The sequence below is a fragment of the Chanodichthys erythropterus genome, chromosome 3 (genome assembly GCF_024489055.1).
Source record: "Chanodichthys erythropterus isolate Z2021 chromosome 3, ASM2448905v1, whole genome shotgun sequence".
Taxonomy (NCBI): domain Eukaryota; kingdom Metazoa; phylum Chordata; class Actinopteri; order Cypriniformes; family Xenocyprididae; genus Chanodichthys; species Chanodichthys erythropterus.
In genome coordinates this window covers 15,027,490-15,043,732 of record NC_090223.1, presented here as the reverse complement: position 1 = coordinate 15,043,732, position 16,243 = coordinate 15,027,490, and the positions used below count along the sequence as shown (strand labels likewise).

Below are 16,243 nucleotides of genomic sequence, written 5' to 3'. Positions count from 1 at the left end.
AAGCATGCTTTTGGAGCATAAGACTGTTGCACAAACGATAGTTCAAGGAGGTTTTAAATGCATATTGCCCACTGTGCACAGTTGCCCTGAAGCCACCAGTTTGGCGATGCAACCGGACTTGGGCCTGCCATTGCTGCTTGCAGCTATTTTCAATTATAAATTTTCTCCAAAAGTTGCATTTATATATATATGTGACCTGATCCAGCAAAATGAGTCACAGTGACCCAAATTTCAAAATTGAGATTTTTGTATCAATGGAAAGATGAGACAATAAGCTTTAAAATGATATCCTAGTCAAAGTCATACCTTGAATGGTTTTAAAGATATACCCATTTTAATTATGGTCGTCTGCCCTTTTTTTTTGTTGATATCTTTCAAAATCCATTGCATTTAAAGGGATAAACTATTTATTTTACAGCTTAATTTGACCAAAGACATTTATATATATATATATATATATATATATATATATATATATATATATATATATATATATATATATATATATATATAAATGCTATTAAACCAGGCTGAAGCTCAAATTATTTTAAAGTATTTATTTGAATTAACCCTTTAAGACCTGAAGGCTTTTTTAGAGTTCTTTTTTTTTTTTTTTTTTTTCGTTAGCGACACACACAAAAGTACGGAGCCCCGCACGTCACCTATAGGAGAAAAAAAAAAACAATCCGTCCCCTCAGTTTATAAACCGTGCTCACGGATTCTTAAACTGTTCCCTCGGTTTAACAAATCGTGCCCACGGATTAATAAACCGTACCCACGAATTTTCAATCCGTGCGCTCAGATTTCGCAAACCGTACCCTCGGTTTTTCATAATTCATAATCCGTGCGCACGCTTTCACAATCCGTTCCCACGGTTTTGTAAAAACTGCCGGATTTGTGGCCCCGCCTCCAATCTTTGCCGGCAGATTCAACCAGGCCACCTATTTAGGTGCGGGATGCATGCTATCCTAAATAAGTAAACTTTATTTTACAAAATGGAGAATTTCCCGAACTTCCATTCGGAATTCATTTGAGAATTTCCATTATTTTTATCTTTTAAAGTCTATTTTGGGTAAAAAGCTTAGTATAATAAAATCACCAAAACAGGTCTTCATGTTAAGACTGAATAGCCTAGTAGCTACAAACATTTCTAAAACTGCAAAACGTTTTTTTTTTAAATAAAACATTCATTAATTATTTTATGATAAACATTCTGTCTTAAGTGCACTCATTTATAGTCATAAATAATAAAAATAATTGATAAAGTGTAAATAATAAATACAATAAATAATAATAATAGTTGTTGTTGTTGTTATTATTATTATTAGCCTATTGTTACATTTAGGCTACATCCATTTAGAAGAAAAGAGGAGCAAATTTAAGAAATTAAAAGTCAGTCACAATGCCAGGTTTATTGGGCAATAATAATAAAGTGCTAAGATTATAACAAATAAACACAAGATTTTGACGCACATTCTTATTATTCCGCTACCCGTTGATAGAGAGTCACTGCAGTTAATATAATTTGATGAAAAATACACAATAAAACAATAAGATTCATTAACACGTACCTGACCCATGTGAAAAAATACTATAGTAATTTATAGTAAATATTATAGTGTTTTTGAACCATATATAGTACCTGAATTAATTTATTGTGGTAATTCTATAGTTGTTGTGATATAACAACTAGCCTATAGTAATATAAACAAATTACTTTACCCAATAAGTTTTCTACAAAATACACCACAGTTTACTGTAGTAAAGTATATGTTCTTCTAAAATGAATCCGTGAGTACAGTTTTTGCAAAACCGTGGGAACGGATTGTGAAAGCGTGCGCACGGATTATGAATTATGAAAAACCGAGGGTACGGTTTGCGAAATCTGAGCGCACGGATTGAAAATTTGTGGGTACGGTTTATTAATCCGTGGGCACGATTTGTTAAACCGAGGGAACAGTTTAAGAATCCGTGAGCACGGTTTATAAACTGAGGGGACGGATTGTAAAACCGTCGGCACGGATTGTTTTTTTTTCTCCTATAGGTGACGTGCGGGGCTCCGTACAAAAGTAAAGACTCATAACTCCAAAACTCTAGCAAGGAGAGTCAAAAGGTAGGTATCATTTGATAGAAAACATTTTAAAATTTAAGAAAATATAAATTACATTACATTTGGACATTATCTTGCTGAGAAACAGCTGATAAAAGACAAAAAATATATATAATTTTTTAAAAATTATTTTTCTTTTTTTATTTGACATGGAATAACTCAGGAACACAATAAGATCGCTAAAAAAATTCTTTTTTGGTGATGCTCTCCTATATGTGAGCTGCATCTGGTTCAAATTTCGTGGTGATATTATAAAGAATAGTTTGAAAAATTGTTGTTCATTTTTTCCGCAGCCAGGTGGCGCCAACGGGCGGTAAACTCCGGTTTAGAGGCACTTCTCAGCACTCGTTAGGAGTTTTTCAAAATGGTTAGATGCATTAAAAATATGAGATTCTAAGCTTTAAAATGATATCTATTATGTGTTATTCCACGTTGGAAAACGAACATGGATGGGTCCGGGAACATTGGATACACACTGCTTCCCGGAGAGATGAGAGACATGTTTTTAGCCAAGTATGTTAAATCATTTCGTGAGTAATATCTTGTGATCAACGCAATATATTATATTGATTTTGGATTCATTTTAATCTTGAGAATCTGCTTTAAATATTGATGTGCGATTTTTATGATCTGTGCATTTTTCATGAAGTTATGAGCATGTGAAATATACATACTTGTATTCAGTTAGCTGCTGTGCTATTTTTGTTGTAAACGCATATTACTCAGACTCATTAGAGGGTGAAAACAACACAACAGAAGCATGTTGGAGGCTTGATATGAAAGTTTAAAGTCTTTGGTTTTGTATGCAAAAAGAATTTTTGTGCTACCTATATGGATTCAATTTTTATTGGCTTTTAAAGAGAGACACGCAAATGGGAGTTTTATTTTATAAGGCGCGCTAGTCTGACAGGAGGATGGCTGGACCGATCGCGTGCCTGTCAGTCGAAACGGGGCTTCCCATTGCGCTAAATCAGCGTTTAGGTCAGTGTGTTTACATTTCTAAGCTTTTTGATTGGTTCTATACAACGTGTAACACCATATTTGTAGAGCAGAGATAGTGAGGGGATACCGGGAAATGCTCATAAGTGACGAGAGGAGTTGAGAAGTTCATTTCCAGCTAATTTAGTAAAACCATGTCAAATTTAATAGCCATTTAAATACCTTTACTCAATTATCTGGACTACGAAACTTTGGGAGATTATTTTTGAAAGTCTGTTCTTTGAAATTAGCTTAAAAAAAAAAAAAAATCGATTTTTTTCATTGTTTTTCCACATTATCGGCCCATATCTTAAAATAGAACGTTGCGACTTCCGACTCATTTCGCCAGATCGGGTCACACACACACACACATATATATATATATATATTACAGCCAAGAGAGGGATAACACAAAGGCTCAGTCAAATAGGGGAATTTATTGAAATACCACAAAATATAAACAAAGTGTGGGAGAAATTAGACAGGAAAATAAAGAGTAAACACAATGGAGAGCATAACTCCATGGATGGCTGCTTAAGTTCTGCTGCTAGAATGTGGCAACTTGGCTTCTTTTAAGCACACACTAATTGTCCACAGTTGTAAGGAATCTGCTCAAACACAAAACACAGGCAAATGCTTTTCCTGCAAAATGTTGCAGATTTTGTATGAGTGATGAATCTTGTCAACCTCTCATATTTGCTGAGATGTTGATGATTTCAGAATCTATGTGGTGTGTAATAGAAACTCTTGCTGTGATCATAGATGTAAGAGGTTTATTCTTTTGTTTTTCTAATCATCTCCATTACATATACTGATCCAAACTCTCTATAGCATCATGTTTTCTGTATTTTTTCCATTCATCTGGAATCTTACCCTTTGTCTGAAATGTTTTATCATAGTGCATTTCCAGATCTTTCTGGAATCTGCACACAAACCACTTCCAGTAGGGCAGTTCAGAGAGGTCAGAGGTGATGCTCCAGTCTGCATAAACTCCTCCTGCTGTTCTATAATCTCTCCAAGGGAACTTTCCATCTGGTGTATAAAAATACTGATCACTTGAAACTAAATTTGTACAAATGTCAGCACAGAGATTCTGGTGTAAACCACAATATGTGCTGTTAATTCCATTCACTCTGTGGAAAACAACACTGTGATCTTCATGATGGTTTTCTATGGTGTTGGTGCAGATGGCTTTACAGAACAGACACTGATCCTAACAGCATTGACACAAGTGATCAATCAGAAGTTCACCTGGTCTGAAACTGAGGTCTAGATTTTCATCAAATGTTTTTGTGTTGAATCTACTGCTCATATCAGACATTATAGCAGTAAGTTCTTGTCTTATCACATCTTCTAGAAGGTTTAAATCATCAACATCATCATGTTTCACTCCACTGAGGTCTTTTTCAGAGAAGATCAGCTCATCTGAGAGCTGCTGTGTGAAACTCTTCAACCACAAACCAACATCTCCTCTGTTCACTTGAACATGTTCAGTAGATTCATGTGCTGCTTTCATGATCTTCTGCTGCAGGAGTTCAATGTTCTTCTTCAACTTGGGTAAAACACTGACACTGAACTTATCAGTGATGTACCGACTGACTTCATCTCTGATGAAACTCTTGAAGTGATCTCTGGGATTATGAATGTACTTCATGTATTTGTTAAAATCCGCCTCTTCTGCCAGTGTCTTCAGGATGTGTTTCTCCAGATTTGATCTGTTTCCATTCAGTGATTCACAGTTTGATCTCATTTCATCTGTCAGATCTCTGGCAGTCTTCTTGTAGAGACTCTGCTCAATGGGCTCTTTCAGTTTCTGACAGATGATCTCACCAAAAATGGCAGTTGATGTTGCTCCATGACAATATTTCTGGAAAACACTATAGTACTCTGCTCTCTTCAGTCTGTGTTGGTCAGTGATCATCTTTTTTGCCCTTATACAGATGGAATAAACTAAATCTGTGATGAATTCATTCTTAAACTCATATTTCACTGCTATTTCCTCATGTTCTGTTACTTTCCTCTTGATGTATTTTGTGAGTTGTTGAATGTAGCTAGTGTTGTAGCCCATCTTTGCAGTGTTAAATGACTGAATCATTCTGTCTGTCTGCTGTTGAACATCTGTGACTAACGACTTTATTTCAGCTTCCTTTTCTGGAGAAAGAGTTCGTTTTTTTTTTTTTTTTACTTTTCCCCAAGCACGTTTTGCAGCCCACTTTAAACCTTTTTTTGTGGACTTTTTGAAAATAACATATTCAGAATAACTCGACACAGTGAAAATGTCCTCTTTTATGTTGTCTGCATGGAGATGCCCTTCATATGCATCACTGAGGATCTCTCTTACATCTCTCATTATGTCAATGTCTTCAATCATAGGAATGTCTGAGATAATATTATCCTCACTAGAATTACAAATCAAATCAAACTCTTTATTCAGTGTTTCTTCATCAATTGTTTTGTCTTTGAGTTTTAAGGCAAGTTCTTTGCTCTTTTCATAGAGAATGTTTTCATGATCTGTCCTCTCAGCATCAATCTCTTTATTAGGTATTCTTGCATCATTTGTTTTGTCTTTGAGATTTAAGGCATGTTCATTTTCATGATGTGTCCTATGACCATCAATCTTTTTCTTGAGGTCTCGCTGCTGAAGAATCTCATTTAATTTCCTCTTTGTTTCTCTCACAATGTTTTCCTGAATCTCTTTGATTTTGATTTCGAATGACCTTTTCCACTGAATCAGTATATCTTTATCTTTGTCTTTCTCAAAGAATTCAGACATTGATCTTTCCACTTCTTCACTTGTCTTTTTTAGTTCTCTCTGAAGATCAGTTTCCTCAACCTCATGGATTGCTTCATTTTCTATTTTGTTGTGTAGTTTGTTCTCAGTTTCCATCATGGCACTGCGAAGCCTCCAGGACCACTTGCTGTATTTTGTCTCCAGTTTCCTGTAGGCTGAAATCTCCAGAGAATTTCTGAAGCTAAAGACGAATCGCTCATTCAGAAAAGCTTCCCAAAGATCTTTAATATGATCTTTTAAGTCAATTAGCATCATTCCACCTGATTTTGAGGCGTGAGACATAACAGTTTCCTTTAGTTCTTGAATATTCTCACAGTACTTTGGGTTTGTTGGGGCCATAGGTGGGTTTCCCTCCCAGAGCTGAGCAAAATACTTCACATCATTCTGGACATCAAATTTAATGACATCACTGAAACATTCTGCATCACAGTCTTCCTCTTCAGCAGCGAGTTTTGTCATCTCATCCAGTGTCTCCTGCAGTCGTCTCCTTCCCTCCATGTTTTTCTCTCTGGCTGCGTCATCTGAGACGCTCTGATGCACAAACACACAGTTGGGATTCAGTCTGACCTTTTTCATCCTCATAAAGTCCTGAACAACAATCTGAAGAATGTCCTGCATCTCAGATGAGTTTTCTCCAAAGATGTTGATCAAGGTCAGATTTCCAAGACCAAAAACAAATGTGACAAATTCATTGTCATGAACTTTTGTTGATCTTCCAGACAGTTCTAGAGCATGAAGCCCCTCAGTATCAACAACCAGAATATAGTCAAAGTTCATCTGTGTTTTCATCTCATCTGACACTTTGACCAGCTGCATGAAAGCTCCTCTGGTGCACCTGCCAGCACTGACGGCAAACTGGAGTCCAAACATGGCATTCAGCATGGTGGATTTCCCAGAGCTCTGAAGCCCTAAAACTGACAGCACAAAGACTCTCTGGTCTCCCAGTTTCTGGATGAGTTCATCTAGAACAGCAGAGATCCAGATCACAGGAACATGAGCAGCATCTCCATCCATCAGCTCCAGTGGAAATCCAGATATCATCATCTCTGCTGCAAGACTCGGGAGAGAAGAGAAGTCAAACTGCAGGTCTGTCTTGTTCTTTTTCACAGATTCACATGATTCATAGATCTGACCGATCTCCCTCATGATGTGCTGCAGTCCAAAATCTGAAGCTTGAAGTTCCTCAGATATTCTCTCAAGTTCAGTTTGTTCAGCTTTAAGTGTTTCAGATTTATCATGTTTCTCTTTCAGTTTTAAGACCTTTGACCATTTTTCATCATACTTTTGATGTAGATTGGAAAGATCAGCTGAAATATATTCATCTAGTAGGATTATGAGCCAGTTAATAAAAAACATCTTCTCATGTTCATCATGTGAATCTATTTCTTTGATAAAGTGCTTCATAAACTCACTGATGACAGATTCATGCTGTTGTTGCCGAATTTCCTTCATCTCTGTTTGTTTTCTACTGATGTCCATTTCTAGTTCATTTCCTTGAAATCGATGTAGTTCTTTGTTCTTCTGACTCCACTGATGCCACAGTTTCCCCTGATGAGGCAGAACTGATTCTTTGATTTCTGTCAGATCTTTCTTCTCCAGTAAACTCATCATCTGCTGTGCTGCTTCTCTTCCTTTCCTACAGACATCTTCATCTTTCTTAAGTATTTCTTCATCATTAGTTTTGTCTTTGAGTTGTAAGGTAGGATCTTTGCTCTTTTCATAGAGAGTGTTTTCATAACGTGTTCTCTGAGCATCACAGTTTTTCTTCAGGTCTCGCTGCTTAATGATCTCACAAAATTTCCTCTTTGTTTCTCTCACAATGTTTTTCTGAAGCTCTTTGATTTTGATTTCAAATGATGTTTTCCAGTAAATCAGTATATCTCTATCTTTGTCCTTCTCAAAGAATTCAGACATTGATCGTTTCACTTCTTCACTTTTCTTCTTTAGTTCTGTTTGAAGATCAGGTTCCTCAATCTCATGAATTACTTCATTTTCTATTTTGTTGTATAGTTTGTTCTCAGTTTCGATCATGGCACTACGGAGACTCCAAGACCATTTGCTGTATTCACTCTTCAATTTCTTGTAGGCTGTAATCTCCAGATAATTTCTGAAACTGAAGACGAATCGCTCATTCAGTAAAGACTCCCAGAGATCTTTAATATGATCTTTTAAATATTTCAGCTTTGTTCCATGTGATTTTGAGGCATGAGACATAATGGTTTTCTTCAGTTCTTGAATATTCTCACAGTAGTTTGGGTTTGGTGGTGCCATGGGTGGGCTGCCCTCCCAGAGCTGAGCAAAATACTTCACATCATTCTGAACATCAAATCTAATTACATCACTGAAACATTCTGCGTCATAGACTTCCTCTTCAGCAGTGAGTTTTGTCATCTCATCCAGTGTCTCCTGCAGGCGTCTCCTTCCCTCCTTGATTTTCTCTCCAGCTGTGACGTCCGAGACGTTCTGATGCACAAACACACAGCTGGGATTTTGTATGAACTTCTTCATCCTCATGAAGGCCTGAACAATAATCTGAAGAACGTCCTGCATCTCAGATGTGTTTTCTCCAAAGATATTGATTAAGGTCAAATTTGCAAAACCAACAACAAATGTGGCCAATTCATTGTCATGATGTCTTGTTGATATTCCAGCCAGTTCTAGAGCATGAAGACCCTCAGTATCAACAACCAGAATATAATCAAAGTTCATCTGTGTTTTCATTTCATCTGACACTTTGACCAGCTGCATGAAAGCTCCTCTGGTGCACCTGCCAGCACTGACGGCAAACTGGAGTCCAAACATGGCATTCAGCATGGTGGATTTCCCAGAGCTCTGAATCCCTAAAACTGACAGCACAAAGACTCTCTGGTCTCCCAGTTTCTGGATGAGTTCATCTAGAACAGCAGAGATCCAGACCACAGGTACATGAGCAGCATCTCCATCCATCAGCTCCAGTGGAAATCCAGAGATCATCATCTCTGCTGCAAGACTCGGGAGGGAAGAGAAGTGAAACTGCAGGTCTTTCTTGTTCTTTTTTACAGATGAACATGATTCATAGATCTGACCGATCTCCCTCATGATGTGCTCCAGACCAAAGGCTGCAGCTTGTAATTCCTCAGATATTCTCTTAAGCTCTGCTTGTTCAGTTGTGAGTTTTTCAGATTTGTCATGATTCATTTTCAATTTCATGACTGTTGACCACTTTTCATCATACTTGTGATGTAGATCAAAAAGGTCAGATGATGTATATTCATCCAGGATGATTCTGAGCCATTTGATGAAAAATTTCTTCTCATGGTCAGCATCTGAGTTCATTTCTGTAATGAAGAACTTCATAAACTCACTGATGTCAGATTCATGTTGCTGTTTACGAATCTTCTTCATCTCTGTTTGTTTTTTACTGATGTCCATTTCTGTCTCATCTGCTCGAGGTCGATGTAGTTCTTTGTTCTTCTGACTCCACTGATGCCACAGTTTCCCCTGATGAGGCAGAACTGATTCTTTGATTTCTGTCAGATCTTTCTTCTCCAGTAAACTCATCATATGCTGTGCTGCTTCTCTTCCTCTCTTGCAGTCTTCATCATCTTCCTCATCTACTCTGATGTCTGAGTGTTTGGACACATCTTCAAGTATAAAAGTGTGAGATGATTCTTGGAGGCAATCATTTATAACCATTCTTAATTCATCAGATACATCTGATTGATTTCTGTCTCTCAGACCAATTTTAAACTTCCCTTTCTTCATCTCAGTTACAGCAGATTCATCATCAGTAAAAAGACAAATGAGTGCCTTTTTGTCCTTGTAGAGGTTTTGCATTATTGCTGCACTTCTGTCATTTCTGTCCAGTTGTGGAAGAAGAACAACATTGACTGAGCTCATTTCAGTGAGGATCTTCAGCTGTTTCTCATGGTCTCCTGCATCACCATGTAGATTACAGAACGCAACACAGTCATTGAATTTATCCGTGTTTTTCCCTGAGGGGCAGAACCAGGCGATCTCCACTACTCCATCCATCAGGACTCTGGTTCTGCTGGTGCCTGGGCAGTTCCTGTGGAAGAACGTGTTGTGTTTCTCATTGATCAGACTGTTCATCAGATCAGACTTGGATGAAGACAGAGAGCCAAACCTGAAGAAAGACACCATTGGAGTGTTTGCCTTGCAGATCGGCTGGTTTCGACTGATGATTTCATTGTTGGTGTTTCTGATCTTCCAGCTCTTGTTGATTTGTCTGAATGTCCAGAGAGGAAACTTAATCTGTTGTGTGAATGGATCAGGATCTGGATCAGGCACAAGCAGAGGCAGAGCGTACTGACACTGGGACAGTTTAGTGACCATCAGCTGCTTTAGAAAACCATCAGCACAATGAAACACGGCCATCTGAACATCCATTGGGTGAATTTGCTCAAATCGACTTGATACTTTGTTTTTAAGAACATCATCAAAAATATCACTCTCATCTTCAGACAATTCACTGCAACTGCATATTGTTTGATCCTGTTGATGGTTCACTTCAGTTTTAATGTATCTTGCCCTATAGTTATGTATCAGTAGTTTTTGTATGAAAGTCTGAACAAGCTCCTCTTCAGCACAAGACTCCTGAGACTGTATTGAATGTTCAGTAATCTGAAGAACATCTGCAGCTCTTAGTTGGAGTTGTCTGACTTCAAGTTTGTGAAACAGATGATTCATATTTTCATTCTTTTGCTGTTGCAGGTGTTGATCTGGACTGGCTTTTGTTTGTGTTCCAGTGTCTTTGTTTTTTTTCCCTGGTGAAGAAATAAATATTTAATTTAATTTTATAATTTTTGGCATTAAATGTCTAAATAATTTTCAATTATTCAATTAAATTGTAATAATAATATTCAATTATTGCACTTAATCTTAAATTCAGACATAAATATTATTTCATGTGTTTGAATTGCATATGAAATTACTATCTATTTGGATTACAGTTTTAACATAAATTAGTAAACTGAATGTGATTTGATATTTGTCAGTCACACTTGAATGAAACAGATAAGATATATGTAATAATATCAATACACAGTGAAGAACTTAACAACATGACAACCATCAGCACAGATTCTCAGCAAAGTCCACAGGACACAGACAGGTCCTCTGCACAGACTTTTAAGGCGTAATATACTCACAGAAAGTTATTTTTTGTTCTTTGCTTATAGGGGTAAAACGAAGTGTGAAATGATGTTTTATTAACAAAATTCGGGAGGAGCAAGTTCAGATAATTAACCTAATTAGCACAGGTGGAGAGCATTCAGTTAATCAACTCAACCAATGTCAAAAGGTATAAATTCAGCAGACTGACTTCCGTTCATCTGAGAGTTTATCAGCATTAGGCCCCGCCCTACGTTCCGGTCTAAAATCGAGCTCTCGCCGTCTGTCCGATGAAAAATTCTTCGTCCTCAAGGAATCTTACCTCAATTTTCTGGCCTAAAAAGTGATTATCCTCCGCACCGCACCACCGCCGATCCCTTGGCGTTATCTCGCGGGTCTTAGCCCAAACAAACCGGCCCAGCATGCCGAGGCCTACCACGGGCATATCCGCGATCTTTTTCCCCGTCTTTCTCATCTCCAACTCATTCAATCTTTCCGGCCATAAAGAAATGGATAATAAAGCCCCTCAAACACCAAGCTCGTGTCTCGGGCAATGCTGCCCTCTTCCCGCAAAGGAGTGGGCCTTCCTCCACAGTCAGGCCGCTGCAACAGGCTCTCAACAAGCCGCGCCGCTGATTCATTGTCGGCCAGCTTTCTCTCCACCCCGCTGGCTCAAAACCGTAAAAAACACAGCTCAAATCCTTTTCGTTTTCCCTGGTTGAACTTATTTCGCTTTGGTCGCTAAATCACGAGAACAGTTCATGCTATCTGGATACTCAATTTTTGATCGGAAGAAATATGCTTTGAAATTTGAACCGTTTTCACAGATTTGCCGTTTCTAATCTAAGGCGCTGTACAAACAGCTCGGACATCATGTGCAGTCAGATCGCACGCTCAGTTGCAGAATTAATAAGAACTTAACGTCAACGCTGTCCTGAGATAAACATAAAATATAACGCTATATAATTTTCAGCTCTAATCGATTTGTTTCTGTTTTGAAGTAACTCAAAACCCAGCTTCACTATCGTTAAAGAGACGCTGCACAGACTGGTAAGACAATTTCATACACTCATTCATTCTCACTAATGGATTCAAATAAATTCCACGACTGTATCTGTATAAAATAATTAATGTTAAGACTCAGGTAACTGATGAAAATAACTGTTGAGGGTCCCTCCCTCCTAGTGATGGGAGAAACAAAGCTTTTGAATCAATGGAACCGCTTCGAGAAATGATTCGGTTTCCCTCGAATCGTCACACGCTGGTGATGTCTACTGGTCAGAGGTAAATGCACCATAGTCAGTTCAAGCATGCATGGAAAAACATTTTTCCAATCAGCTGCAACTGTTTTAAGTGTTAAATGCTATTAACAAATTATCTATACCATTAGATAATACTATAGCTGATGTATCGCGGTAACATGCAGTATACAAATGGACCGAATTTTCATAAATGTATAAAACAGACCAGATTTTTCTCTTAATGCTTCATTAATAATGAGAACAGGCTTTTGTTACCAATCAATGAATCATTGTAAACGCATTCAGCAGTGTACATTCAGCAGAAGCTGCCTCAAGTTACATGGGATTTATGCGTTTGCACTTCAATTATAATAAAATAATAATAATAAATTAATAAATAAAAATAATAATAATGAATCGCTTAGTGAGTCAGCGACTCGTCTGACTCGTTCAAAACAGATTAATTTAGAAACTAAACAAAAACAACGCTCTTGCTTGCGTCACGAACTATCAGCAGCATTTTTTCTGGCATGAAATTTCCAACCTGGACTGGAGAGCAGTACTAAAACAATACAATGTTTATATATATATATATATATATTAAAAAAAAAAAATTATATATATATATATATATATATATATATATATATATATATAAATAATAATAAAAAGTAAATAAATAAAAATAACGAGTGCAAAGCTGCTATATTGATGAATGAAATTGCATTTGTCTGAATCCTCTTAACAAAGATGTTTTTATAAATAATTACACCTGTTCCAGAAGTGAAACTTTATCTTAAAAAGGTGCAACTTTATCTTATTGCAAGATTGGGGAACAATAAGGCGCTACACAACATTTACTACACTGGGCACAGTAGACAGGCAATGGCAGTCTCAATTTAAAGATTTTGCAGGCATGCGCGTTCAAACGAAGTGTACCTGCTACTCATACTACATTCCTTATGGTACTACCGTACTGACTTACTACCAATACAATGGCATTGCCAGTATTTTGAAGCTTTAGTATCGCAATACTACTGTAGTACCGATGCACTCTGCAACCCTAATATGAAATGTCGGTATTATGTGTCATTTTATTAAATTGTTGTCAGTCATCTTGTTTTGTTTGCTTTATGAAGGTCGCCAGCAAGATCAGAGCACAGATTTGATCTGAAATTCAGGACGCTGGCTCCAAAGTTGGACCCTGACCCAACCTACTCACTTTTCCAAATATCTGTTACGCACAGGACAGCAACCAAATCAAGTCAGTTTTGTAGAGCTTTTTACATGCAGGCTGTGTCGGGGCAGCTTTACAGTGATAGCAATATAATTTTGGCTGCACAGCAGCTCTTGAAGAAAATGGTGCCATTGTGCAGCTTAAGTAAGTCCAGTATTGATTCATTCCATCATAAAACTACTTATTCATAGTTAATTTATCTATACAACAGCTCTGGATGAAAAGTGATGTCATCATCCAGGACAGTTCAGTTTGCATACAATGGTGTGCAGTGAAGACAATGAAGGCAGTTCAAAACATTGTTGAATATCAAGTGTCCACAACTAAGCAAGCCAGAAGCAACAGCGGCAAGGAACCACAGCTGCCCCAAAAGGCCTCTCTGAGCATCAGAGTCAAACACTCTAGTCGCTGGCCATCAGAGATTTTAAAGATCTATATCCTATCTAATCCAATCGCTAATTGGATTATTTATGTTAAAGAAGTTCCGCAAACCCTTACCAGCCAAATTCTTCAGCTTCAGCTTGTTCTCTCGCTAAATCCTACAAGCTCACCATATCCACCTCAATTAACACCATCAATCCACTAAAATGGTCTCGGTGCAGCAGCGTCTTCGATTCCCCAGGAGCCCACTCTGTTCTTACATTGCCGCTCCCGCAGGAGCTCCTTCCCTGGCAAACCTTGCCTTCACGGCGCAGCAACGTTATCTCCATGCTCTCGCAGGAGCTCAGTTTGTCTGGCTGATCTTTCCACCGCAGCTGCAACGATGTCCCCTCCACTCCCATAGGAGCCCAATTCTATAGCCAAAAAAAAAAAAAACCTTTCTCTCCACCGCTGACGAGGCTTACCCATCCGACACAGTGAGTCTTGATCTCCCGTCGGATGCAGCGAGAGCCCTCCCGGTCAGTTTCCATCTTTTTAACTTTTTCCGTCCAGTGAGGCTTACCCATCCGATGCTGCGAGTCTGGATTTCCCATCGGATGCTGCGAGAGCCCTCCCGGTCATTTTCCATCTTTTCTCCTTTGTCCGACGAGCCTTACCTGTCCTATGCCATGAGTATTGATCTCCCGTCAGATGCAGCGAGAGCCCTCCCAATCATCTTTTTAACTTTTTCCGTCCAGTGAGGCTTACCCATCCGACACAGTGAGTCTTGATCTCCCGTCGGATGCAGCGAGAGCCCTCCTGGTCAGTTTCCATCTTTTCTCCTTCTTTGTCCGGCGAGGCTTACCCATCCGATGCCATGAGTATTGATCTCCTGTTGGATGCAGCGAGAGCCCTCCCGGTCAGTTTCCATCTTTTTAACTTTTTCCATCCAGTGAGGCTTACCCATCCGACACAGTGAGTCTTGATCTCCCGTCGGATGCAGCGAGAGCCCTCCCTGTCAGCTTCCATCATGCTATCCTTCTCTGTCCGGCGAGGCTTACCCGTCTGATGCCACAAGCATTGCTTTTCTGGAGCCTTCGTCTCCCATCTGATGCCGCGAGAGCCTCCCGGTCAGTGCTTCCTTCTTCGTCCGGCGAGGCTTACCCGTCCGAGGCCTTGAGCATTGGTCTCCTGGAGCCTTGGTCTCCCGTCGGATGCCGCGAGAGCCTCCCGGTCGTTCTTCTGTGCTTTACTTTCTGCCCGTCTACCAGCGAGGCTTACCCGTCTGATGTCATGAGCCTTGGTCTCCCATCTGATGCCGCGAGAGCCTCCTGGTCCGTGCTGCTTTTCTTGTCCGGCGAGGCTTACCCGTCCGAGGCCTTGAGCATTGGTCTCCTGGAGCCTTGGTCTCCCGTTGGACGCCGCGAGAGCCTCCCGGTCGAGCCTCTGCTCTTTACTTTCTGCCTGTGTGCTAGCGAGGTTTACCCATCTGATGCCATGAGCATTGGTCTCCTGGAGCCTTGGTCTCCCATCGGATGCTGCGAGAGCTCTCCTGGCCAGGCATTCCAATTTCTTTCATCCCACCATCAGCCAATGGAACCCACTCACCTGTTGCTGGGGGCCGCTCCCGGCTGAGGCTGAGTGGGCCCCTGTTGGCTGGTCATTCTTAAACCACGTCGCCCCTCGTCTTTCGGTTGGTAGGGCTCACCCGTTTGACACTGAGCATTGGTCTCCTGTCAGACGTAACCAGAGCCCTCCCGATCGGCCGCTCCAAATCACGCGCTCCCCGTCAATTGTTCGGTAGGGCCCGTCTACCTGGCGATGCACGATCCCGTCAGAGGCAGCACGGACCCCCCCCACTCAGACGGTTTAACTCATACTGCTCCTCATTTATCGGCCGGTAGGGCTTTACGCATCTGATACGAGCATTGGTCTCCTGGAGCCCTCACGAGCCCTCCCGATCGGTCGTTCCAAATTTCAGCTACCCATCGTTTGTCGGCTAGTAGGGCCCATCCGCCTGGTACAGTGATGCACTCCTGTCAGTGGCAACATGGGCTCTCCTGGTCAAGCGACCAGGCTTTTTGAAATGCCAGTCCGCCAATTCTCGGCGTCTTTTGGGGGTCTTTAGTCTGGCGGCTGTCCTTTTTGCTCTTTTGCTTTTTGGGGGGAGTACTCTGGGTTCGGGCCAAAATTCCGAGCTCGGAGCCCTCTCCCCGGACAGCACGCCAAATACGCAAAACTTTACTCCATTTAATTATATGGATATGTGAACTCGTGAAATGATGTTTTATTAACAAAATCGGGAGGAGCAAGTTCAGATAATTAACCTAATTAGCACAGGTGGAGAGCATTCAGTTAATCAACTCAACCAATGTCAAAAGGTATAAATTCAGCAGACTGACTTCCGTTCATCT

The 16,243-nt window shown here is 39.8% G+C and overlaps 1 protein-coding gene across 1 annotated transcript in view; it reads right to left on the bottom strand.

The window, feature by feature from the left end:
* Positions 1–3,525: 3,525 nt before the first annotated feature.
* Positions 3,526–16,243, bottom strand: part of LOC137008758 (reticulocyte-binding protein 2-like) — a 34,587-nt gene continuing 21,869 nt past the window's right edge. Inside the window, exon 2 of the mRNA XM_067370478.1 lies at positions 3,526–10,645. Within this exon, the coding sequence (XP_067226579.1) occupies positions 4,302–10,568 (6,267 nt within the window). The 5' untranslated portion in view covers positions 10,569–10,645 and the 3' untranslated portion in view covers positions 3,526–4,301. The remainder of the gene's footprint in view (positions 10,646–16,243) is intronic.